The 24,895-nt window shown below is 40.9% G+C and overlaps 1 protein-coding gene across 1 annotated transcript; it reads right to left on the minus strand.

The window, feature by feature from the left end:
• Positions 1-10,120: 10,120 nt before the first annotated feature.
• On the minus strand, positions 10,121-24,856 carry dbr1 (debranching RNA lariats 1). The gene is made up of 10 exons (XM_078551798.1): positions 24,738-24,856; positions 21,351-21,389; positions 18,487-18,815; positions 18,053-18,177; positions 17,424-17,504; positions 16,885-16,970; positions 16,010-16,234; positions 12,390-12,470; positions 11,899-12,044; positions 10,121-11,041 (listed from the first exon to the last, which is right to left on the minus strand). The coding sequence occupies exons 3-10, from the start codon at positions 18,681-18,683 to the stop codon at positions 10,348-10,350; spliced, it is 1,635 nt and encodes a 544-aa protein (XP_078407924.1). The 5' UTR covers positions 18,684-18,815; positions 21,351-21,389; positions 24,738-24,856; the 3' UTR covers positions 10,121-10,347.
• Positions 24,857-24,895: the final 39 nt, after the last annotated feature.

The raw sequence follows: 24,895 nt of genomic DNA on the forward strand, positions 1-24,895 counted from the left end.
TGAACAACCATCCATTCCTCATCTGTAAGTCTGTGAGAGTGTCTCCACTTCCTTATCGGAACTCTTTTTAAGGTAATAGCATTACGGAACTTCTTCAGCCTCAGCTTCAGTGTGAGCTGACTGTGCTAACTTGTTTAACTCTGGATCTGTTTTCCGAGCCTCAATTAATGAAGACATGCCAAACACTTCCTTTGAATTATCCTCATCTTTAAAGAAAGTTTTGGCTACTCTAACATCTACTCGTGGTATTACTTTGACCTGTGGTGATGGACTTTGTTCAGCCATTGCTCTGGTCACCACTCACGATGGAAAAAAATACCAGGACCTCGTTCTTGTAACTGCCCCATCTCTTTAGCCTCTCTTGGACTTTCCGTAATAATGGGTGAAGCTATAACCTTCACTCCTGCCAAATCATTCCCCAGGAGTAAATCAACTCCATCCACGGATAATTTCTTAACCACTCCTACATCCATCGATCCAGACAACAAAGTACACTCCAATTGCACTTTGTACAATGGAACCAGGATATACTTTCCACTTTTCCAGTTTACCAATACTTTAGCTTTCATTGAACTCTCTGGAGGGAAAACTAGATCCTTCTCCAGCAAAAAAGTTTGAGTAGCTCCTGTGTCCCTTAATATAGTTATGGTTATAGTTATATTAGCTGCGTCATTTGATAAAAAAGGAGTTATCTTTCCTTTAGACAAAAGCCCTTTATATCTCTCATCTACCTTATTCATTTCACCTGCATTCACAGCAGTGTTTACCTCCAGACCCACACTTGTAGTTAAAGCTACTATTTGATCCGTGGTATTTTCTTTTTGTGTTCTGTTTTTGCACTCATTCTTACGAACTCCAATAAGTCCCATGGGCTTCCCTTGTAACTTCCAGCATTCTGAACGATGTGCCCCACTTTGTTACAATGGAAACACTTAGGTCTTCGAGTTTCACCTCCACCCTCAGTGCCTTCCTTCCTGATCTTGGAAGAAGATCTCAAGGTATTCCCAGCTATCCATTCTTTATCCTGGCTACTTGCCTTCCTTTCACTCTCCCACTTTCTATCCTTTTCAAATTTATGGGGCTGATGGGAAAAAAGCTTAGTTTTATGGATCAGCTCATTATCGTCAGCCATTACTGCTGCCTGTCTAGCAGTTGCAACCCTTTGGTCTTCAACATGTGTTCTTATTACAGAGGTAGGGAGTTATTTAATTCTTCCAGAAGAATGGTCTCTCTGAGAACGTCATAGGTAGTTTCAACTCTTAATGCTCGTATCTGCCTGTCAAAACTACTTTGCTTAATCCTTTCAAATTCAATGTAAGTTTGCCCAGGCTGTTTCCTTAAATGTTGTCTGTATGCTTCAGGGACCAACTCACATGCACTCAAAATGGCCTTTTTCACCATATCATAATCCCTAGAAACCTCTTCTGACAGTGAAGCATAAATTTCCTGTGCTCTACCTGTCAATTTGCTCTGCATGAGCAATGTCCAGTTTTCCTTTGGCCAGTTCATCTGTTTAGCTATCTTCTCAAATGAAATAAAGAATGCTTCAACATCCTTTTCCTCAAATTTTGGAAGAGCTTGTACAAATTTAAACATCTCCCCACTGGGTTCTGATCTGGAAATAAGTCCTGCCTCTTTTTTAACTGCCAACATTCTAAGCTGGAATTTTCTCTCTTATTCTCTTTCCTCCTTTTCTAATTCCCTTTCTTGATTTCTTTCTCTCTCCGGCATTTCTGCCTGTTCCCTTTGGAATGCCCTTTCTCTCTCTGCTGCCTCTAGTTCCAATTTTTTTTATTTGCAACTGAATTTTAGCCCATTCCAGTGAACCACCCTTTGGAGAACTCGGTCTCTTGGGTATCCCTTCCAATTACAAATTCTGTGCCATCTCTTTGATTATCTCTGCCTCCCTAGCTTTGGCAGGCAATCCTACTGTTAATTTACTTGCCAATTCGATTAACCTGGCTTTTGGGATCCCTTATAAAATCATCAAGGACATCTGTTCCACTTGCAGGAAAGCTTTAGCAATTTCCAGTGTCATCTTATTTTTGACAGTACAAACCTGGTGTTTCCTTTTAGCTTTTTACTTACTAAATCTACACCCAAATCATCATTCTCTTTTGTTCCAAAATGTCCCGGACCTGAGACCCCAAACTTTGTTGTGACTCACTGGGAATGTCAAACCCCACTGCTCCCGACACAAGCTACGACAAATGTGAAAAAATTTGATCAAACCACTAGATTGCCCCAATTCTACCTAACTATTTAATTTAAGTTAACAGAATATGAGCACCAGTTCTGTAAACTTAATAAGTAAATAACTGTTTATTGAACAAATTGTCTTTATCTAGCGGCAAAAGAAAGAAATACGAACTGCTAACTTCTAACACTAAACTTAAGCTCTACCCCCTTCTTAAATCCATACGCACGCATCGACACGCGCATACGCACACGCACACACACCGACACACACACACGCACAATATCACAGAATTGTTACGGTGTAGAAGGAGGACATTTGGTCCATCATGACTGCACCAGCTCTCTGATCATATTAACTTAGTGCCAATCTCCTACCTTTCCCCCATAACCCTGCACATTGGATGGTTATTTAAATAGAAACAATGCCCTCTTGAATGCTTCAATTGAACCTGCCTCCACCAAACTTCCAGGCAGTGCATTCCAAACCCTAACCACACACTGCATGAAAAAGTTCTTTCTCGCCTCGCATTTGCTTCTTTTGCAAAACACTTTAAAATTGTGCTCCCTGGTTCTCGATCCATTTACGAGCGGGAACAGTTCCTCCCTATCTACTCTGTCCACACCCCTCATGATTTTGAAAACTTCTATCAAGTCTCCTTTTAGCCTTCTTCTCTCCAAGGAAAACAGTCCCAACTTCTCCAATCTTTCCTCATAACTGAGGTGTCTCATCCCTGGAACCATTCTCATAAACCACTTCTGCACTCTTTCCAATGTGTTCACATCCATCCTATAGTGTGGTGCCCAGAACTGTACACAATACTCCAGCTGAGGTCTAACCAGTGTCTCATATAACTTCATCATAACCTTCCCGCTCTTGTTCTCTATGTCCCTATTAATGAAGCCTAGAATACTGTATGCTTTAGAAACAGCTCTCTCTGCCTGTCCTGCCACCTTTAATGACTTGTGTACATATACACCCAGGTGTCTCTGCTCCTGCACACCCTTTAGAATAGTATCCTTTATTTTATACTATCTCTCCATGTTCTTTTTACCAAAGTTTATCACCTCACACTTCTCCACATCGAACTTCATCTGCCATCTATCTGCCCACTGTGTCAATGTCCTTTTGAAGTTCTACACTGTCCTCCTCACAGTTTACAATTCTCCCAAGTTTTGTGTCATCAGCAAACTTTGAAATTATATATAGTCCTAATACTGACCCCTGGGGGACTCTACTACAAACCTTCTTCCAGCCCAAAAAATAGCCATTAACCACTACTCCCATGCTTCCTATCCCTCAGCCAATTTTGTAACCACATGGCTACTGTCCCTTTTATTCCATGACCTATAACTTTCCTCACAAGTCTGTTGTGTGGCACTGTATCAAACGCCTTTTGGAAGTCCATATACACCGTAGCAACAGCCTTGCCCTCATCAGCCATCTCTGTTACCTCTTCAAAAAACTCCAGCAAATTAGTTAGACATGATTTTCCTTTAACAAATCCATGCTGACTCTTCCGAATCAAAACATGGCTTTTAAGGGTGAGATAAAACAGTTCAATAGCACCAATTCCGGAGTACAGGATTCCATGGGTTGATTTTGATTGATGTCTTCCAAGTTCCTTTCAGTTCTTGTTGATGACATAAGTGGCCTTCCAGCACTTTCTATATTTAGTTCACTGGTTGAACACTTGCCTTTCAATGTATCTAACAGTGATTTTCCCCTTTTGCCTCTTGACAGGGGTTTTCAGGGAGAGCAAGTTATAGAGATATGAGGAGAAAAACCAGCTAGCTATTATTGTGGAATTACTGGAATCTTCCACACACAGGAGAAATAGGTTTTCAGTCCTGTTCCACTCAGGCTAGGAGCTATTCAGCACTTCTCTCACACAAAACCTGGTCACCCGGTCAGGAGCCAATTAAAACATTGTTGCCACTCAGCTCCCTTGGTCCAGGACTCCTTTCTGGCAGCATCCTGTCTTTCATGGCATACTCTGTTCCAGGTCTGCAACATTGTATATATCTCTCATCCTGTTCCAGTGGACATGTTCTTCAACTGTAGCCATTGTAATTTAAATTCACAATCCAACATAAAATAAAAAGATATATTCTTTACCTCAGTCCAACAGAAATAAAAAGGTATGTTCCTTACACCTGTACATATGGACATAGTTTATCACCCAAGCTATGAGTTAACTCCATGCTTGCATCTACACAGGTCTCTGACCCTTCCACATGTGACTCTACTTTCAGATCATGTGTTTCTTTACATCATACTGTGAGTGGTACTGTTTCCCAGTCTCACAATAACCCTTGCAATGCCAGATACCCTTATACTGCAGTCTCCTGCACAGCCATTTAAAAAATTTTATTTCCCTCACTTTTCTATATATGATTCTCTTCTGTTTTTCATACTTCTTTTTAGACAGTCTCTCAGAATCGAGGATGACTTGCTTCCACTCTGGTTTGTTGGGTTCTGAGGTGGCTGTTAAGTCCAATGCGTGATCTGCAGACTCTGTCACCTGGGGCATGTGGTGCTCAATAGGTTCGTTAGATAGGTCATTTGGAGGTTTGTGCACTCCCTTCGATGCCTCGACCTTGCCTCTGCACATTCCCGACAAAGTATCTCAATATTTTTGGTGCCTTTTGGAATGAGCCTTCTACTTTTTGGTCAGTCAGAAGCCAGGGACTCCCATGAGTCAATGGGTGTGTTTGACATCTTCAGAGATGCTTTGAGGACATCTCTTAATTGTTTCCACTGTCCTCCTGCTGCGATCGATTTCTGAGTAGAGCAATTGTTTCGGAAGTCTGGTATCAGGCAAATGAATGACATTCCTGTCCAGTGGAGCTGATTTTGAATGATTAGCATCTCTGTGCTGGGCAAGTCATCTTGGGAGAGGATGTACCTGTTGGATTTCTTTTCTTGCCACCAGATTTGGAGAATCTTGCGGAGGCACTGCTGATGGTACTTCTCCTGCGCCATAGGCTGCTCAAGCCTCAATAGCATTTGGAACACTGGGATCACTGCTGCCCAGTAAACCATGACCTAAATGTTGAATTTGACATCCTGGTCCTCAAATACTGTTTTCCTCAGACGGATGAAGCTGAGCTGGCACATTTCACACTGAAGAGGATCATAACCACTGTCCCCATTTTCTTGGACAGTAACTACTGGTAATAGCTCTGCTGTTGCCATTTGCAGCTGCTCTAGAGCCCTATTTTGTTTATATTCTTATTCCATTAACACCCCATTTTTCCTCGCACATTCATCCTATTGATCTGAAATGTTACTTGTTTCTCCTTCCACCAGGTGCCGCCTGACCTACTGAGTCTTTCCAGCATTTTCTTGTTTTATATCATTATCCATTTTGTCACTTAATGTAGGGTAGCTTAAAATGAAAATAGTTCAGAGAAACACTGATATTGAATTTATCAAATATAGGAAGACAAATCTGTGACAGATTTACTTTTAGACTTTAAAGTAAGGCTCTGAGGTAAACATTTCATTTATTTAATTCAATCTTTCAGAAACATTTCAGTCAATTCCAAGTTTAATCCCATTTTTCAGCAGAGTGCAAATGATAACAATGATAACCCTCCATTTTTCCTTGCCAGTGACAAGGTCACAAGAGCAAAGTTAATCTTACATTTGTTGAGCTGGATGTTAGAACTTTTAAAAAGTTTATATTCCCTTTAATCTTAAAGCTTACGGATCCAAAATGAAATGGCAGTGAAAGCATGACAATTAAAAAATTTGGTTATTTAAAGTGAAAAGAATTATTTATATTTATATAATGTTGTTCATGACTTCAGAAGGCACTGGCATAGTGGCAATGTCACTGGGATAGTAATCCAGAGGCCCAGTCTAACACTCTGGGGACATGGGTTAATGTCTGATCATGGCAATTTGTGGAATTTAAATTCAATAAATAAAAATCTGAAATATAAAGTTAGTCTCAGCAATGGTGACCATCTAGTTCAGTAATGTCCTTTAGGGGAGGAAATCTGTTGTCCTTATCTGGTCTGATCTACATGTGACTCCAGACCCACAACAAGGCTGTTGATTCTTAACTGCCCTCCAAAATTCCTAACAAACTACTCAGTTGACTCAAACTGCTACAAAGACAAAAAGGAATGAAACCAGACCAACCACCTGACATTGACCTAGGCACTGGAAACGACAGCGACACAGCCCAGTCGACCTTGCAAAGTCCTCCTTACTAACAGCTGGGGGCTTGTGCCAAAATTAGAAGAACTGTTCCACAGACTAGTCAAGCAAACAGCCTGACATTTTTTGTAAGGTGGTATTCGGTGAGTGAGACTTTGTCCCAGACACCACCATCACCATCCCTGGGTATGTCCTGTCCTACTGACAGGACAGACCCACCAGAGGTGGCAGCACAGTGGTGTACAGTCAGGAGGGGGTTGCCCTGGGGATTGTCCTCAACATTGACTCCAGATACCATGCAGTCTCATGGCATCAGGGGTAAGGGAGCCTCCTGCTGATTACAACCTACCACAACCTCCTCCCCTCAGCTGATGAATCAGTACTTTTCTTGTGATCTTATGATCCTTCATGTTGAACACCAATTGGAAAAAGCAAGGAGGGTGGCAAGGGCACAGAATATACTCTGATGTCAATGTCCATTACCAAGCATGACTCAGAAGCACCACTACTGACTGAGCTGGCCAAATCCTCAAGGACATAGCTGCTAGACTATGCTGTGGCAGGCGGTGAGAAAACCAACAAGAGGGAAAAACCTACTTGAACTTGCCCTCGCCAATCTACCTAGATGCATCTGTCCATGACAGTGTTGATAGGAGTGACTGCGTCAGTTCTTGTGGAGACGAAGACCGGTCTTCGCATTGAGGATGCCTCCATTGTGTTGTGTGGTACTATTGCTGTACTAAATGGGATAGATTTTGAACAGATCTAGCAACTCAAAACTGGGTATCCATGAAGTGCTGTGGGCCATCAGCAAAAGCAGAATTATATTCAACCACTATCTGCAACCCCATTGCCAAACATATCTGCCACTCTACCATTACCATCAAGCTGGGGTATCAACCCTGGTTCAATGAAGAGTGCAGGAGGGGATGCCCAGAGCAGCACCGGGCATACCTAAAATGAGGCATCAAAACAGGTGAAGCTACAATACAGGACTACTTACATGCCAAGCAGCTGAAGCAGCATGTAATAGACAGAGATAAGCAATCTCAGAACCAACAGATCAATCTAAGCTCTGCAGCCTGCCACGTCCAATTAATGAACTCACTGGAGGAGGAGGCTTCACACATCCCCATCCTCAATGATGGGGGAGCCCAACACATCAGGGCAAAAGATAAGACTAAAACATTTGCAACAATCTTCAGACAGAAGTGCCAAGTGAATGATCCATCTTGGTTTCCTCCCAGTCTTCAGCCAATTCGGTTCACTCCATGCAACATCAAGAAATGGCTGAAGGATACTGCAAAGGTTACAGGTCCTAACAACATTCTGGCAATAGTACTGAATATGTGCTCCAGAACTAGCCACACCCTTATCCAAACTATTCCAGTGAAGTTACAACACTGGCATCTACCTGGTAATGTGGAAAATTGCTCAACTATATCTTGTCCAAAAGAAGCAACACAAATACAGCCTGGCCAGTTACCACTCTATCAATCTATTCTCGATCATTAGCAAAGTGCTATCAAGTGGCACTTACTCAGAAATGACCTGCTCACTGATGCTCAATTTTGGCTCTGCCATAGCCACTTGGTTCCTGACCTCAGTGCAGCCTTGGTCAAAAGAGCTGAACTCCAGGGATGAAATGAGAGCAACTACCCTTGCCATCAAGGCAGCAGTTGACTGAGGGTGGCATCAAGGAGCCCAAGGGAATCAGAAGGAAAGCTGTCCACTAGTTGGAGTCATACCTACCATCCAGGAAAAAGCAGTCTGCTTGACTGGCATACCACTCACCATCTTAAAGTCACTCCCTCCACCACTGTTACAGTGGCAGCAATGTGTACCATCTACAAGATGCAGCAACTCACCAAACCTCCTTCGACAGCATCTTCCAAATCCATGACCTCCATCACCTGAGGGCAGTAGATGCATTGGAACACCCACCACCTTCAAGTTCCTCTCCAAACCAACCGTAGAACTATATTGCCATTACTTCGCTGTTATTGGGTCAAAATCCATGAATTCCCTTCCTAACAGCAGTGGTTTACTTACACCACATGGACTGTAGCAGTTCAAGAAGGCTCCAGGTTTGAGTTCCACCCCAGGACTTGATGGCCATGGAAGGTGTTTGTGGTGTGGCTGAGCAGGTTGATTGCCAATTTGTAAACCCTTCTGATAAGCCAATGGCAGATTGTAAGAGCGGGTGAGTTTCTTGGTCAGCCAGAGCTGTGTGGTAGCTGCAGTGCAACAGCCTCCCATGATGGAAGACCCCATGTGTAAGTTCTTGCCATGGCTCCCTGGCAAGTCCTATTCGCTTTGAGGGACCGCTGGAGAGAGAATATTGCATATCTTATCATGGTATGTAATTTATGATATATGAAAATCATTTTAAGACGTTCAGTCTATATTTAGTGCGAGACACTTAGGAAAAATACAACACCAAATACCTGAGTCAAAAGCAAAATACTGCAGATCCTGGAAATTTGAAATAAAAACAGAAAATATTGGAAATACTCAGCAGGTCTGACAGCATCTATGGAGAGAGAAGCAGAGTTAACCTTTCAGGTCGATGACCAATCACAAATTTGTTCCAATGCAATATATTACAGTATATATTAGTATATATACTAATTTCACCCAATTAGTTCTGTGATTTTAAACTTCAACGATTCCTGTAGTACTTTAGATGTGTTTAAAGTTGGAGGAATAAAGTGAATTAGATGCTTTTTGAATTAGCAAATGAAATTTGAAGTGAGAATACTAATTATCATGAAAGAGGTGGCACCCTATTTTGGATTCAAGGAAATTTGTGATTGTTCATTTGTGAAAAATTGTTGGGAAGTGACAGAGAGGAAATCCGAACACAACTCGTGCTGAAATAGGCAATACCCACATGTGTAGAGGCCAGAATGTGTGTGAAATTTCATCCATTGAATGCATATCAGAAACTTTGATGTTCTATATACAATCATCCCTTCTTTATAGTTAGCAAGTTACATGCAGTGTGCACCTTAAGTTTGGATATTATCCCCTTGCAAGTGACGCTCCTGGCCACAGCTCAAAGTTGGAAATTAACTCCTTGGTTGGTATGCCGATCAACAGACACAAATCAATCAGGTTCCTTGATGAATGGACCAGTAAATTAACTGATTAAGCATAAAGTGATTATCAGTACAGTAATCAAAGAATTTAAATGTCTAATTTGTTAATCAACAAACCAAAATCTTAAGCAATAATCGTGCCTCATTGAATTATTCTGAGATGAGTGGTATAGTCAATTTATTCTAACTTTCCCCTCGTGAGTAATTTATTTTTCATTTTCTTAGAAGTACATCATGAACATTCTGTAGCAAGGCCTCATTACAAAGTAGCAGCTGTGATAAGGTTAGATTATGGATAACTATGCTGTGGTACTGAGTTGCATGTAGTAGTCAGGTGCTGCATTTAATCTCTGGTCTCTCCTGAATAGGCTGATCTCAGCTTACTGCAGTAGTGGTGTCAGTGGTTTTGGAATTCCTTGACTACATTTAAAAAAAAAAGTCCATCACTGCTTGTTATGAGTGATCGAGGATAATAGTTAAATGTCTGGAATGAAGGGAAACTTTTTTGAAAATGTTGTACTTTAATACCTACATTTACAAAAACAATAATTTTATTTAGCTTATTTCATGTGTATGCATATGTATGGCTTATGTTTAAAAGGATAGCACATGTCACAACATAAAATGATTTGACTACTCCATCACTACCCGGACCAACTCATTAGAGAACCAATGTACACAGAAATTTATTTTTGATAGTGAAAATACATTTTGTATATTTCTACACTATTTCTACCCCAATCAGGCATGTTTCGTTATGTAGTTTGCTGAGCAGTCCAGATTTTAAAACAAAGAACCTAGTCATGCCTGTCAATCTTAAAAACTCAATTGTGCACAGAAGCTGATGCTCCTGAAGTTGTGTCCCTTCAACGTGTGTAATCATTCATTATCTTCATTCTCATTATTCTTCGTGTGATATATACTCTGATTGCGTCTCTTAATTAGTTTTATTCCACTGCTTCCATTCTCATGCTCATTGCTAATTCGTTTCACAGCCTTTGTGCGTGTGCTTTTTCCTTCTCCCTCAGTCATGCTGCTGTCTCCAGACTTGTCCAGTTCCTCATTTGCAGAGTCCTGTGTCTCATCAGATGATATGATCATAGAATCAGGGAGATCTCTGACATCAGAGAAATTTGCTGATGAGTCTGTAAAGGGGTGGTCTGGTGACGGTTCTATGGAATGTGTGCTGAGCTCTCCATTATCATCATCATCATCATCATCTTCCAGTGTTATTTCGTCTGGATTTATGGATGAAGAAAGTCCAGAAGTGTCCGTGGTATAATCACTAGGCTCCTCTGGATTATCAGCACTGTCCATATCATCCTCTTCCTCTCCCTCCATCAGACCCTCATTTTCCATTTGTTTCATTTTGGCATTCAGATCAGTGAGTCCAAAGGTGGCACAGAACTCAGTTGTCTGGGGGTTAATCACATGGGCAGGTTCTCTTGATCTCTGTGGATGTGCTGGGTCATAAATAGGCACTGTCTGGCTAAAGTTACTGGGGACGTGGAGGTTATGGCCTTGCTCTTCCAACAGTTCTTCAATGTCTTCTCCAGACACACTGTAGTCCCACCTGCATCAAAATAGAAGTGATCAATAAAATTGCCTATAGGCAACACAACAAGATATATCAGAATAATACAAACAGGATTGAAAGGGTTAAATCAAAAACTATTTACTTAACAATATACTTAACATGTATTTAGCTAACAGTTTGGGTTATAGAATCATAGAATGGTTACAGCACTGGAGGAGGCTGTTTGGCCCATCGTGTCCATGTCAGCTTTCTGCAAGAACAGCTCAGCTAGTCTCACTCTTCTGACCTTTCCCCACCGCAATTTCTTTTTCTTCCTGGGGTTTATCCGCTCTCCTTTTGAAAGCTACAATTGAATCTGCCTCCACCACCTTCTTAAGCAGTGTATTCCAGATCCTAACGATTTGCTGCGTAAAAGTTTTCCTTGTGTCACCAATGGTTATGGTCCTGTTTCCTGACCCTTCTGCCAATGGCAGTTTCTATCCACTCTGTCTATGCCCCTCATGATTTTGAACACCTGTATCAAATCTACTCACCTTCGCTACTCTAAGAACAGCCCCAGCTTCTCCAATCTATCCCTGTAACTGTAGTCTTTCATTCCCGAAACCTTTCTCTTAAATCTTTTCTGCACCCTCTCTAAAACCTCTCTAGAACTTCCTAAAGTGTGGTGCCCACAATATTCTAGTTGAGGCCAAACCAATGTTTTATGCAGGTTCAACATAACTTAATTGCTTTTGCTTAATATGAAAATTATAGGACTTTATTCTAATTTTGAAAATAAATGTGCATTTTAAGCTTTAAAAATGTGTTGATTTCATAAATAACCAGATTTTTCAGAAATATTCATCTTACTGTAAAATAGGCACATTTTAAAACTGCAAGTAGGCCTGACTTACTTTGCATGCAGACTGTTATTTTCTGGCATGTTCCATGTTTTAGAGGTGACGTTAATTAAATCATTTGTTGCTTTTAGAATGGCCAGCCATTCAGAATCATACTCTAGGTGGTCAGAAGCATTTGGGTCATGCTCTATTTCCACAATCTAAAGTCAAGAAAAGAATTAGCATTGAAAGTTCAAATTACATTTAGCAAAATTGTAAACTATGCTGCAGCCAGACAGTTATGTAGAACGTCAAAAGGCAAAACAACCTTAGAAAATCTCTTCAGTTGACATTTTTATTCCAACATGTAGAAATAAATGGGTTTTATTCAATTATTCTACAAGCCTAATTTATCATTACAACAACTGTTTTGTATTTTCTATCTGGCTTCTCGTTCAATAACACTAAATGAACACATGAATTTAACCACAATTTGAATAGTAGAAATAAGTCTTTGTGCTGGTAGATTTGCTTTTAATCAAAACAATGCCAGTGTTGTATAATACCTGTAGAAAATCTCTGCGAGGGAGACATTTATCTAGAGCCAAAAATTTTGTTGCTTTTGGCAGCTGCTCACCATTACTCTTCTGTAAGGGAACAAAAAAAAAGAATTAGAATAAACCTGCTGTGGGTTAACAAACTTATAGCATATCTTTACTCATCAAGCCCTTGGTAAACACAATGATTAAAAATTAATCCTCTGTTTGCGAATGGCATTGGCAAGGCTGGCATTTATTGTCCATTCCTGGTTGCCCAGATGTAGTGGTGAGCTGCCTTCTTGAAAAGTGGATTGTTACAATGGAGTGGCTTGGTAGGCTACCTCAGAGGGAAATTAAGAGTCAACCACACTGGTGTTACCTAGAATCACAAAGGCCAGACCATATAAGGACAGCAGGTTTTCTCCTAAGGACCAGTTAGCTTAACATCTGTCATAAGGAAAATGTTAGAGGCTAATGTTAAATGTTAAAGACGTTATAGCAGGACACTTGGAAAAATTCAGGGTAATCAGGTAGAGTCAGCATGGTTTTGTGAAAGGGAAATAGTGTTTAATCAACTTATTGGAGTTCTTTGAAGAAGTAACATATGCTGTGGATAAAGGGGAACCAGTGGATATACTTAGATTTCCAGAAGGCATTTGATAAAGTGCCACATCAAAGGTTATTGTGAAAAATAAAAGCTCATGGTGCAGGGGGTAACATATTGCATTGGATAGAAGATTGGCTAGCTCACAGGAAACAGAGGGTAGGCATAAATGGGTCTTTTTCTGGTTGGCAAGATGTAACGAGTAGTGTGCTGGGGATCAATGCTGGGGACTCAACTCTTTTATATAAATTGTAACGATTTGGACAAAGGGGCTGAAGGTATGGTTGCTACATTTACTGATGACACAAAGCTAGGTAGGATAGTAAGATGTGAAGAGAACACAAGGAAGCTACAAAAGGACATAGGTTAAGTGAGTGGGCAAAGACCTACCAAATAGAGTATAATGTGGGAAATTGTCCATTTTGGCAGGAAAAATAAAAAGAAGCATATTATATAAATGTGAGAGATTTCAGAGCTCTGAGATGTAGAGGGATCTGGGTGTTTTAGTGCATGAATCACAAAAGGCTAGTATACAGGTACAGCAAGTAATTAAGGAAGCTAATAGAATGTCATCATTCATTGTGAGGGGAATTGAATATAAAAGTAGGGAGGTTATGCTTCAGTTATGCAGGGCATTGGTGATACCACAGCTGGAGTACTGTGTACAGTATTGGTATCCTTATTTAAGGATGTAAATGTGTTGGAAGCAGTTCAGAGGAGGTTTGGGCAGGTTGTCTTATGAGGAAAGGCTGGACAGGCTGGACATGTATCTGCTGGTGTTTAAAGAGTAAGAGGTGACAACTGAAATATATAAGATCCTGAGGGGTCCTGAAAGGATCAATGTGGAGAGGATGTTTCCTTTGTGAGAGGAATCTAGTACTAGGGCTTGCCCATTTAGGACAGAGATGAGGAGAAATGTTTTCTCTGAGGGTCTTGAGTCTTTGGAACTCTCTTCCTCAATAGGAGATGGAAGCAGAGTCTTTGAATATTTATCAGGCAGAGGTAGATCCTTGAGAAGAAAGGGGCTGAAAGGTTATCGGGGGTAGGCGGGAGGGTGGAATTGAGGTTACAATCAGATCAGCCATGATCTCATTAAATGGCGGAGCAGGCTTGAAGGGCTAAGTGGCCTACTCCTCCTCCTAATTCACATGCATGTTCATAGGACATTATTGAACTAGATGGTTTTGTTTATAACAATCCACCAGCTTTAATTTCGTACGTATGAAAAAAGTACACAATTTTTAAAATTGCCAAGATGGGGTATGAAGTCATATTCTCGCACCTTTGTAGGCTAGACCTCAGAATTACTAATCCTATAACAGGACCACTTCACTATCATACTACTGAAAGATTACAAGACTTTATCTCCGGGTCTGATGTCTGGTAGAGGAAAAGGTGGTAAAGAGGGTACTAAACGGCACCGGAAAGTCCTCCGAGATAATATCCAGGGAATCACTAAACCTGTCATTCGCCGCCTTGCTCAACGTGGAGGCGTTAAACGCATCTCCGGCCTCATTTACAAGGAAACTCGCGGGGTTCTCAAGGTCTTCTTGGAAAATATCATCATACTACTGAAAAAGGAACACCCACTTTCTTCCACCTGCCTCCAATTCTTGGTAGTCACTGAACACCTGCCAGAGATTATCCAAAGGTCAGAGGCATTACACATCACAGTATGTGAATGAGGTATCATCTCATCACTAATCATTGATGTTAGGAGAATCATTACTGTGGATCAACAAGCATGTAGGTCCTAAGGCTGAGAAGAGAAAGTCAGCAAATCCTGCAGGATTCGTACCAAAGTGCGCAATCAACATCTGATCTTAATTATCCAAGGCACAATACCCACTTTTTAAAATTCATCATGGCATGTGGATGTCACTGGCTAGGCCAGCATTTGTTGCTCATTCCTAACGGCCCTTGTTCGCAGGGCATTTAAGAGTCAACCACATTGCTGTGGGACTGGAGTCACATGTAGGCCAGATCAGGTAAGGACGGTAGATTTCCTTCGTTAAAGGAAGGAAAAAGGAGAATCAGATGGGTTTTTAATGGCAATGGTTTCATAGTCATCATCAGACTTTTAATTCCAGATTTTTATTGAATTCAAATTTAACCATCTGCCATGGTGGGATTTGAACCCTGGTCACCAGAGCATTACCCTGGGTCTTTGGAATAGTATTCCCGTGACCATACCACTCTGCCACCGCCTCCCTGCTCTGTCTCCTGGAAAATATGAGAGTGATCCTTTGATCGCATAAATCAGAAGAGGTATCATTGATATACCTCTTTTTACATATTGTCAGTTTCTCTTCAGAAAGCTGAAGAAACATATTGCCCCAAATCCGTTCAGGATTGGAACCCCTATATCTGTCCCTGATCAGACAAAAATATGCACATTTGCCTTCCTCCGATTTTCAGGGCCATCTTCCAATGGAGGATCCTGCAGAACTCGATCAGCGCAGGAAACCTCGGAGGGAGCAGCGGAGAGGATCCATGCAGAAACTACACCCCTTTTTATGGCACTGGCTGCCATATTCTGTAAGTAAAAAGTTCACATGTCTCAAAGCTTCTTTAAAAAGGTAGGGGGAGAAGGTAAGTGAGTAAGAAGGGAAAGGGTGGGGAAGGGAGTAAGCGGGGTGGGTAAGATATGCGGTAGGGAAGTGGGTAGAGTGATGAGGTTGGGTTGAGGGAGACAGTCTGGTGGTGGGGGGGTGGTGTGTCAGCATGAGTGATTGGTGGATCAGTTCTGTAGTTACTGAGGTGTTATAGTAGGTTTTAATCTGTCCATTCAGGTGAGTTGGAACTGTCGGAAGTCTTTGACTCTAACTCAAGACTTGGAGAGTTTTGGAGGGTCCAGAGAGCAGGGGAATTGCCCATTACAAGTCCAAACTTCTCAGGCAATTCCCATGCAGTCATTGCATTGGGACTTCTGAGAACGTCCCGTTGCATTAGCAGGTGTGCTTGCATTTCACCAAATGCAGTGTCACTTCTCCAGTTTCACACCACAAACAACAAATATAACTTATTTCCCTTCTATTCTTACCGGATGCTGCATTAAAGCTGCAAACTTCACATGTAGATGTGCTGCAAACCAATAAGAAGGCTTGAGGTGCTGCAGAAGCTCTGTAGCTGCAGGACTGCCCAAGGTATTGGCCTCAACTTCTGGTCGGAGAAAAGCCTTATGCTTAAGCAGCTGCTTTTTGTTACCATAGTGATAGATACCTCGTGGCCAATCGTGTGACAGGAAGATGTCCATGTGTTGTTTTATCTGAAAATAGAAAAAAAATGGAGCGATAATGATAAAGTACTGAAAAGAAAACTATTGACTACAAAGTGTTTGAGTTAGATAGATACAGTATGTTAAAATAATTCATTCTTTATTCATGAGCTTTGTTCTCTGGCCTTGATTAGCATAAAGAATGTCTGTAATTTTGGGCAATCCCTTAATTAACTGTCTTTGGGCACTAAGTGAGAATGTTACAGGTTCAACCCCGATTCTACTCTAGGCAAAAAAATAAATTGGAGAGGGATTTTCTGCTTAGTTGGCACCTCATCCTTCCCAGGTAACTATCCAAAAGCAGCATTGATGGAAGCTTAGGAGCAGACATGTCTAGACAGACCCAAGGTAAATTCTAGACACATCTCTTGTCAGGAAAAAAATATCCTGTAATCTGGGGGAATTAGTTGGGCAACTGCAGTCTTACCTTTGCAAGTATTTCCTGTTTTGTATTACAATTGAACACAAACACTGCTATACCAATTTAAGGATATTACAGGAAATGTTTACACTTAGTTTGGTGTAAAACATGTTAGATGTAGAAAACTAGGAATAAGTGAGAAACATTGCAACGGACTAATAGATCAAATCTCCAAATACATGGCAATACAAATAATATGGACAGCATTCATTTTTCTAACCTGCTTCAATTTGAAGACTTCAATATTTCTGACGTGATAGGCACTCCGCATTGTCTGCTGATTATATGGTGGATATTCAAAATGACCTGGAAATCATTAAAAAAAAAATCAATAGATTTTAACACAATAAAAATTGCTATCTTTTGCAATATTAGAAAGCTTTCCTTATCATGCTTCATAAAACCCAAAACGACTGCTCACCAAACCAAAAACAAAATAGGGATACATTTCCAAGAAACTTCATAAGTGAAGCCATGTGATCATCACTGGTTCTTTGTCTCACATCAATCTAACAATATATATATGACTTCATATCAATTTTATATTAAACTTGGTTCTATTCATTGGAGTAACGCTCCCAAATTTATAAAGACAAAAGAACATGCATCATGTTTGAATCTGTATTATTCAGTACAAAATAACCTTCTGTAGTTAAGCCTCCAGATATTTGTTTTGGACAAAAATTATAGGATTGTGGCAATTTTTAGTTGGGCGTCACTGTCTGGGAAATTGAATGTTGCTAAGTTACATCAATTTACCTTTCCTGTAGTCATGTGGCTTAAAAATACCAGATAGTCCTCCTATACGTACACCTCGGTACTTCACCACGCCAGCATATCCTAGAAACAAATGACAAATCTGTATTCTTTCTGAGAAACATGCCTTGAAGATGAGGCCCATAAACCTGCAGCCTGAATATTGATACCTTGTTACAAGAAAAATTAATATCAGCCTGTTGTCTAAAATCATTGCTGGACTGCCATTCAAATTCTATGTCATTTTAGGCAGAATAGTTTACAAATATTAAATGAGATAAACTATATTCACATTGGCTCTGCATAGCTTGTTGTCAAGTCTTAAATGATGCAAACCATGTTGTAATTATTCCTAACCATCCAATCAAAAGCACAATGACTTAGCATTGTCAACTAACATCATACAGTCAAATTTAAAGCTGCTTTTAATTTTAAATCGAAGACACAACTTCGCAGCGATTTACTGGTCCTTAAAAAACTTGCTACCATCTTCTCAAAGAAAGTACAATATGATCATGTCTTAGCCAAAGTTAGTTAACCATTAATTCTATTATCAGGCAACACATTGGGTTTAAAGCCTAGAATTGTTGCAAGATATATTGATATACTGTATAAAAACTTTAGTTTAATACCTAGGTAGTAAATGTTTGGTGCCACCCATCCTCCGTATGGCAACTCCTGTAAGTGGTTAGAGGCTTCGTGATTGCCTCCTATGAAGATGGTGAGAACCGAGGCTTTTTTTTCTCCAGAGTAATATCTACGTTTAACAATCCAACAAACACCATTTAACTTCACGAATAGTTCATTTTATACAACAGAAGTTGTTGTTAAAAAAATATATAATTTGCTGGCTAGGTACAATTTTCATCAAGGACAAAAATTCTACATGGAAATTTTTAAACGTTTTACATTACAAATAAACAAATGCTCACTACAGCAAGCACTGGAACACAGCAGCTTAGAGGTGAGATTCAATCTTAATTTATAAACAACAGATGAGTGTTTAGTTTAGAAAAGGACAAATAAAAGAGGTGATATGAAAGAACAACCTTGAACACCTACTTACTTGTAAAAAGTTTGCATTTGTCTGTATTTAATGGGTACAGCCATGCAAATCATGTCAGCTTCATTCCTGACTGCTTGAAAATCTCCACAGCACAACAAGAGGTCCACCTTAACATTGTCCTTTTTCTCCAAAAACTGAATACTCTCATAGATTTTGTCCAGTTCACCATGGCAGCAACCTTCTACTGCTACCTTCATTGTAACAGTGTGCAATAGCTTGCACTACAAGTTCCAATGAGCTGGGTGTCTTTAGGAGCAATCTCCCTTCCTGGGCCCTATTTAAGCACGCTCATGTCTCAGTGTACTGACCCAATTAAACTATCATAGACTCTGAAATTAAAGAAAGGGCAATATTCATTAATTACTGAAGTTAAACTTAACAGGTGTGTATATATATATATATATATATACAAATACAGCTTTAAGATTTTCTTGCAGGCTGTTGAGTAAATAGTTAATTAAGAGACTCAAAAATAGAATGCAGTTATAAATTGAATTTTAAGACTATTTGACAATAGAATTGACAGTTAAGATATGACTGCTTAAACTTTGACAGTGAAATATGTACAACGATCAGTGTCCATTCGGCCTGGATTCTGAATCAAACTATTAAAACAAAGTATTCCTAATTCAATCCTGACTGATAGCTTAATAACTGATCAGAATTACAAAACAGCAAAACATGCCTAGTTCAACAGATCATAAATAATATGTACAGTTGCTCCCTTCTATTATTATAATGTTGTGTAAAATAACACAATCGTACATTAATGACAGAAAATGCTAAAACAAAAAGACCTAATAACCAGGAATACAATTTATAGCTCTGTAAGTTTAAGAGGAAAAAGTTAAAATTCTTATTCGGTTAGCTATATTTCAAAGCATGGCAAACAATCTCGTTGATACCCAAACCGTATCTCTAAATGGTAACATTTCAGTTGGTTTAAAACCAATACTTCAATTGTCCAGGTTTGAGATTCAAATCCAGGTAGCTAACATATTAATTTCTCTGCTGAATTGGTTAATCCATACCTGTGCATACGTTTGATAGTGTTATGAAAACGTGCTTTATGCTAAACAATGATTTTTAATCCATCAGCTAGAAAACTGAACTGAATATTTAATAAGAGACTTTTTAAGAACAGACTAAAATTGTGACTTGAGCTCGCAACAAAGATGGCTACCAAATTTGCAATGCTTCTACTACCTGCCTTCCAATCCACTGAGATGGAGACACCATGTCTGCAAAGACCCATCGAGGATAATGACTTCAGAAGAATGAGTGAGTGACACATCCTGTCTCCATTAGCAAGGCATCAATGTGATATTCAACAAGGGATTCCCAGCCATGAACTGATTAACCATGTTTGAATCACGGTGCTGGTCACGTGACTGGCCGACCCTTGTGTGTTTAAGCTTCTGCTTTCTCTGCAGGAAGCAGGGCAAGCAACTGAGACGCTGATGAGAGAAGACCTGAGCTGGGTCCCTCCTTCCTCCAACCCACCTTGCAAGCTTCGAACCCTGTTTGCTGACCATGACATCCAGAGGGAAGCCCCTGCTGCAGATAGAGCCATCTTAAAAAAATTTGACCAACACTACTGTTTCCAGGTGAACAGTCAAATCAGCCACCTAATCTTATTTGGAAAGTCGCAAGACCACCAAAATCAGCCTAAAGCCATCTAAGTAACCAAACTGCAGACTGTATACACCTTTTATTTCTCTGGGCTCCAAGTTGACAAATCTACTCCACTCTGTAATCAATTGTTGTGCGTGTGTAAACTTCGAGTGTATAAAAGTTGGCATGTATTTTACCATTTTACTTTGATCAGTTTAAGTATAATAAGGTTGACCTCTTTCTTTGTTAAACTCCACAAAACCTGTCCAATTGGTTCTTTTAAGATCACAGTGCATAAACAGTTAAACACTCTCTGACTTGGCAAGTATATCCTCTTCAAAATAAATCTGTTGTGGCCAAAGGAGGAGAGGGAAAAGAAGGGAGCCATTCAACCTCTCCTCATCTGATCATAACATACTTTAGAAAGCCAGTTACAGTATTCAAAAAAAGGGCTACATTTTATGTTGCTAGTCACATGCTGAACACGACTGACCAACAATAACAAGGAATTATTACAAGTAAGGGAACAGGTCGAATTTGGATAGATAACTCAAACCTGAAATAGTCAATGCAGTAGATGTAAAAAGGTGCGAAGAGGAGAAATTAGAATTATACCCAATAAACCATAGGGGAATTATGTCCAAAAACTTATCATTTGTGTCCAAAATACATAAATAAAAATATAGTTAATGCAGTAACAGCCTAAATGCAGCCTAATGCAGTAAAACAGCCTAAAAATTGAGGATCCTGAGGCCCTGAAGAAGAGTCATATGGACTCAAAACATTAACTGTTTCTCTCTCCACAGATGCTTCCAAACCTGCTGAGTTTTTCCAGCATTTTCCGTTTTTGTTTCTAAAAATTGAGGTCTAGACAAAAATAAACAAATACAGTTGCCTTTTGAACAGCTTTTTAAAAAAAAATATGCAAAATCTCATCTGTCCTCAACTAACTGCATTGTTAGAAACAGTTCATTGGGGAATTATCACTCTTTGGTACTTTGCCAAAATAGCAATTATTCGTGTGAACCTTGCCAGGGAACTTGAGCAATCTGACCAAAATGGGGTTCACAACTGAGCCAAATTGTTATTACTTGGCACCCATGCATGCACATTTCCAGTAATCAGGATCAGGTAACCTTGGCCAATGGTCTTCCCCCTAACCCACGGAAACTTAAGCCAATTGCAATGCATAACCTAGCAGAGTTCAGCTAACAGCATAAAGATGAGAATGGAACAGCAACTTTTCTTACATGCCTGGTTCAGCTACGTGTTGGATGAATCATCATTAGCTGGATTTAAAAAAAATGAGAAAACGTTTATAAAGAGTGATTGACTATTACAAACAAAGAATGTAAGTAGAAAAAGTCTAGGGACAGGGTGTAAAATTGTATGTGATGGGGCTGATTCTAGCTTATTATTAGAGTAAACGGGGTGAGATAACTTCCAGTGAAATTAAATTTATCTTTCCTGACTTTCCAAATAAAAAGTAACACAAAATGCAGCAATCAGTATAAAGTTTTAATCCTGTTAAAAGATCAAAAGCAATTTCACTTCTTAATCTGGCAACATTTCACTCAAAACTAAACAGTTACTGGAGTTCATCATTCTCAGGGTAACTTTACTGAAACAGCAAACATACCACAATGAGATGACAATATTTGTACAAGGCCAATTAACATGGGAACATTATACAAGTCATATTAAATGAACAAAACTGCAGATTCATAATCAGAATCAATAAGACAGATGACAAATTTAAACAGTAGGTGTACATTTATTTTTCATGGCTATTAATAGCAGAGATAAAAACAGAAAATGCTGGAAAAACTCAGCAGGTCTAACAGCATCTGTGGAGAGAGAAACAGAGTTAACGTTTCACGTCCGTATGACTCTTCTTCAGAGCTGAAGAGAAGTGGAAATGTGATGAAATTTATGCTGTTTAGGTGAAGCTGGATAGAAGACGAGTGATAGGTGGGGACAAAGGGAGGATTGACAAAGATGTCATGAACTAAAGGACAAAGGGAGTGTTAATGGTAGTAGTAAAGGCTAAAAAAGGTGCTGATAGTGGTGTAAAGGTAAGAAAGCAGAATGTGATAATAGCAGAACAAGGGTAGCATTGTGTGAAAGAATGTGTGGAACAAGTAATAGATGGCCCTTTTAGGGATGGAGATGGGGGAGGGGGCGGTGGTAGGGAAAACAAAAGGATAGAAAATGGGATAAAACCATGGATAAATTAATAAAAATAAAAGTGGAAAAAAAATAAAAATGAAAGTAGAAAAAACTGGCAAGGATAGAGGAGAGAGTTCATGGTCTGAAGTCGTCGAACTCAATGTTAAGCCCGGAAGGCTGTAAAGTGCCTAATTGGAAGATGAGGTGCTGTTTCTCCAGTTTGTGTTGGACTTTACTAGAATGTTGCAGCAGGCCAAGGACGGACTTGTGGGCATGAGAGCAGCATGGTGTGTTAAAATGGCAAGTGACAGGAAGGTCTGGGTCATGCTTGCGGACAGACCGAAGGTGTTCCACAAAGTGGTCACCCTGTCTGCGTTTGGGAGCAGCGAATGCAGTAGACTAACTTGAAGTAGGTGCAAGTGAAGCACTGCTTCACCTGAAAGGAGTGGTTTGGGCCTTCGAATGGTGAGGAGGAAGGAGGTAAAGGGGCAGGTGTTGCACCTTCTGCGATTGCATGGGAAAGTGCTGTGGGAAGGGAATGAGGTGCTGGGCGTGATGGAGGAATGGACCAGGGTGTCCCAGCAGAATGCTGACAGGTGGGTGAGGGGAAGATGTGTTTGGTGGTGGCATCATGCTGGAATTGGCGGAAGTGGTGAAGGATGGTCCTTTGAATGCGGAGGCTGGTGGGGTGAAAAGTGAGGACAAAGCTGGGCCCCCATCATGGTTCTGGGAGGGAGGGGAAGGTGTGAGGGCAGAGGCGCAGGAGATGGGCTGAACATGGTTGCGGGCCCTGTCAACCACAGTGGGCGGGAAACCTCGGTTAATGGAAGAAGGAAGACATGTCAGGAGTGCCGTTTTGGAAAGTGGCATCATCGGAACAGATGCAACAGAGACAAAGGAACTGAGAGAATGGGATGGAGTCCTTACAGGAAGCGGGGTGTGAGGAGCTGCAGTCGAGGTAGCTGTGGGAGTTGGTGAGCTTGTAATGAATATTGGTAGACACTCTATCACCGGAAATGGAGACAGAGAGGTCAAGGGATGGGAAGTGTCGGAGATGGACCATGTGAAGGTGGTAGGGGGGCGGAAATTGGAAGCAAGTTTGATAAATTTTTCCAAGTCAGGACGAGAGCATGAAGCGGCACCAAAACAGTCATCGAGGTGCCGAAAAGAGAGTTGTGGGAGGGGGCCTGAGTAGGAACAAAGGATGTTCCACACACCCCATAAAGAGACAGGTATAACTGGGACCCATGTGGGTACCCATAGCCACACCTTTTATTTGGAGGAAGTGAGACAAGTTTAAAGAGATACTGTTCATTGAGAGAACAAGTTCAGCCAGGTGCAGGAGAGTGGTGGTGGATGGTGATTGTTCAGGCCTCTGTTCAAGGAAGAAGCGCAGAGCCCTTAGGCCATCCTGATGGGAGATGTAGAGGGATTGGACGTCCATGGTGAAGAGGCGGTGGTTAGGGCCAGGGAACTGGAAATTGTTGATGTGACGTAGGGCATCAGAGGAATCGCAGATGTAAGTGGGAAGAGACTTCCGATTAAGCACTTTACAGCCTTCCGGACTTAACATTGAGTTCAACAACTTCAGACCATGAACTCTCTCCTCTATCCTCACCCCTCTTTTAATCCCCTTTGTTCTTTCATTTTTTATTTTTTCTCCCCACTTATTTTTATTCATTTATCCATGGTATTATCCCCCCCTTCTATCCCATTTTCTATTCTTTTTTCCTTACCACCACCACCACCACCACCCCATCCCCAAAAGGGCCATCTGTTACTTGTTCCATGCTGTCCTTTCACACAATGCTACCCTTGTTCTGCTATTATCACATTCTGCTTTCTTACCTTTACGCCACTGTCAGCATCTCTTTTAGTCCTTACCACTACCATTAACACTCCCTTTGTCTTTTAGTTCATGACATCTTTGTCACTCCCTCCTTTGTTCCCACCTATCGCTGGTCTTCTATCCAGCTTCATCTGCTCCACCCCCCCTTAAACAGTATGAATTTCATCACATTTCCACTTCTCTTCAGCTCTGAAGGGTCGTACGGACTCCGACATTAACTCTGTTACTCTCGCCACAGATGCTGTTGAGTTTTTCCAGCATTTTCTGTTTTTGTTTCAGATTTCCAGCATCTACCGTATTTTGTTTTTATCTTAGTGCTAATATCAGGGAGATGTTAGGGGACTTACGAAGAGTGTTCAGGCAATCACTGGTCCCGCTCCAGTAAGTTATGAGTGTGAACCTGGAAATGGGCTATTTGACTATAGGGGGCATTACCTTAGAGCCTGAGTTTATACATGCGCTTCTCCCCCATCCGAAATGGTGGGGGAGGGGCTCGGATTATATCGGGCGACCGGAACTGAAGAGCTTGTTCCTCCTCAGCTAGGGCCCGAGGCCACCAAGCAGTAAGTGAACTGACATCCCCGCACCATAACCGAAGCCTCCGTCTGCTGCTTCCTACCTGCTCTCCAGGGTTCTGCCGCCGTCGGTGCGCTTGGGGAGCCTCACCACCCAACGCCAGCTCGGTGCCAGTGCGCATGCGCCGCCCGCGCCGCCCACCCATTCAAGTAAACTCAGTGCAACGCGCGCCACAACATTCAATACTTTCAGAGGAGCGAG

This window comes from Cetorhinus maximus, chromosome 11 (genome assembly GCF_964194155.1).
Source record: "Cetorhinus maximus chromosome 11, sCetMax3.hap1.1, whole genome shotgun sequence".
In the NCBI taxonomy this organism is placed as follows: domain Eukaryota; kingdom Metazoa; phylum Chordata; class Chondrichthyes; order Lamniformes; family Cetorhinidae; genus Cetorhinus; species Cetorhinus maximus.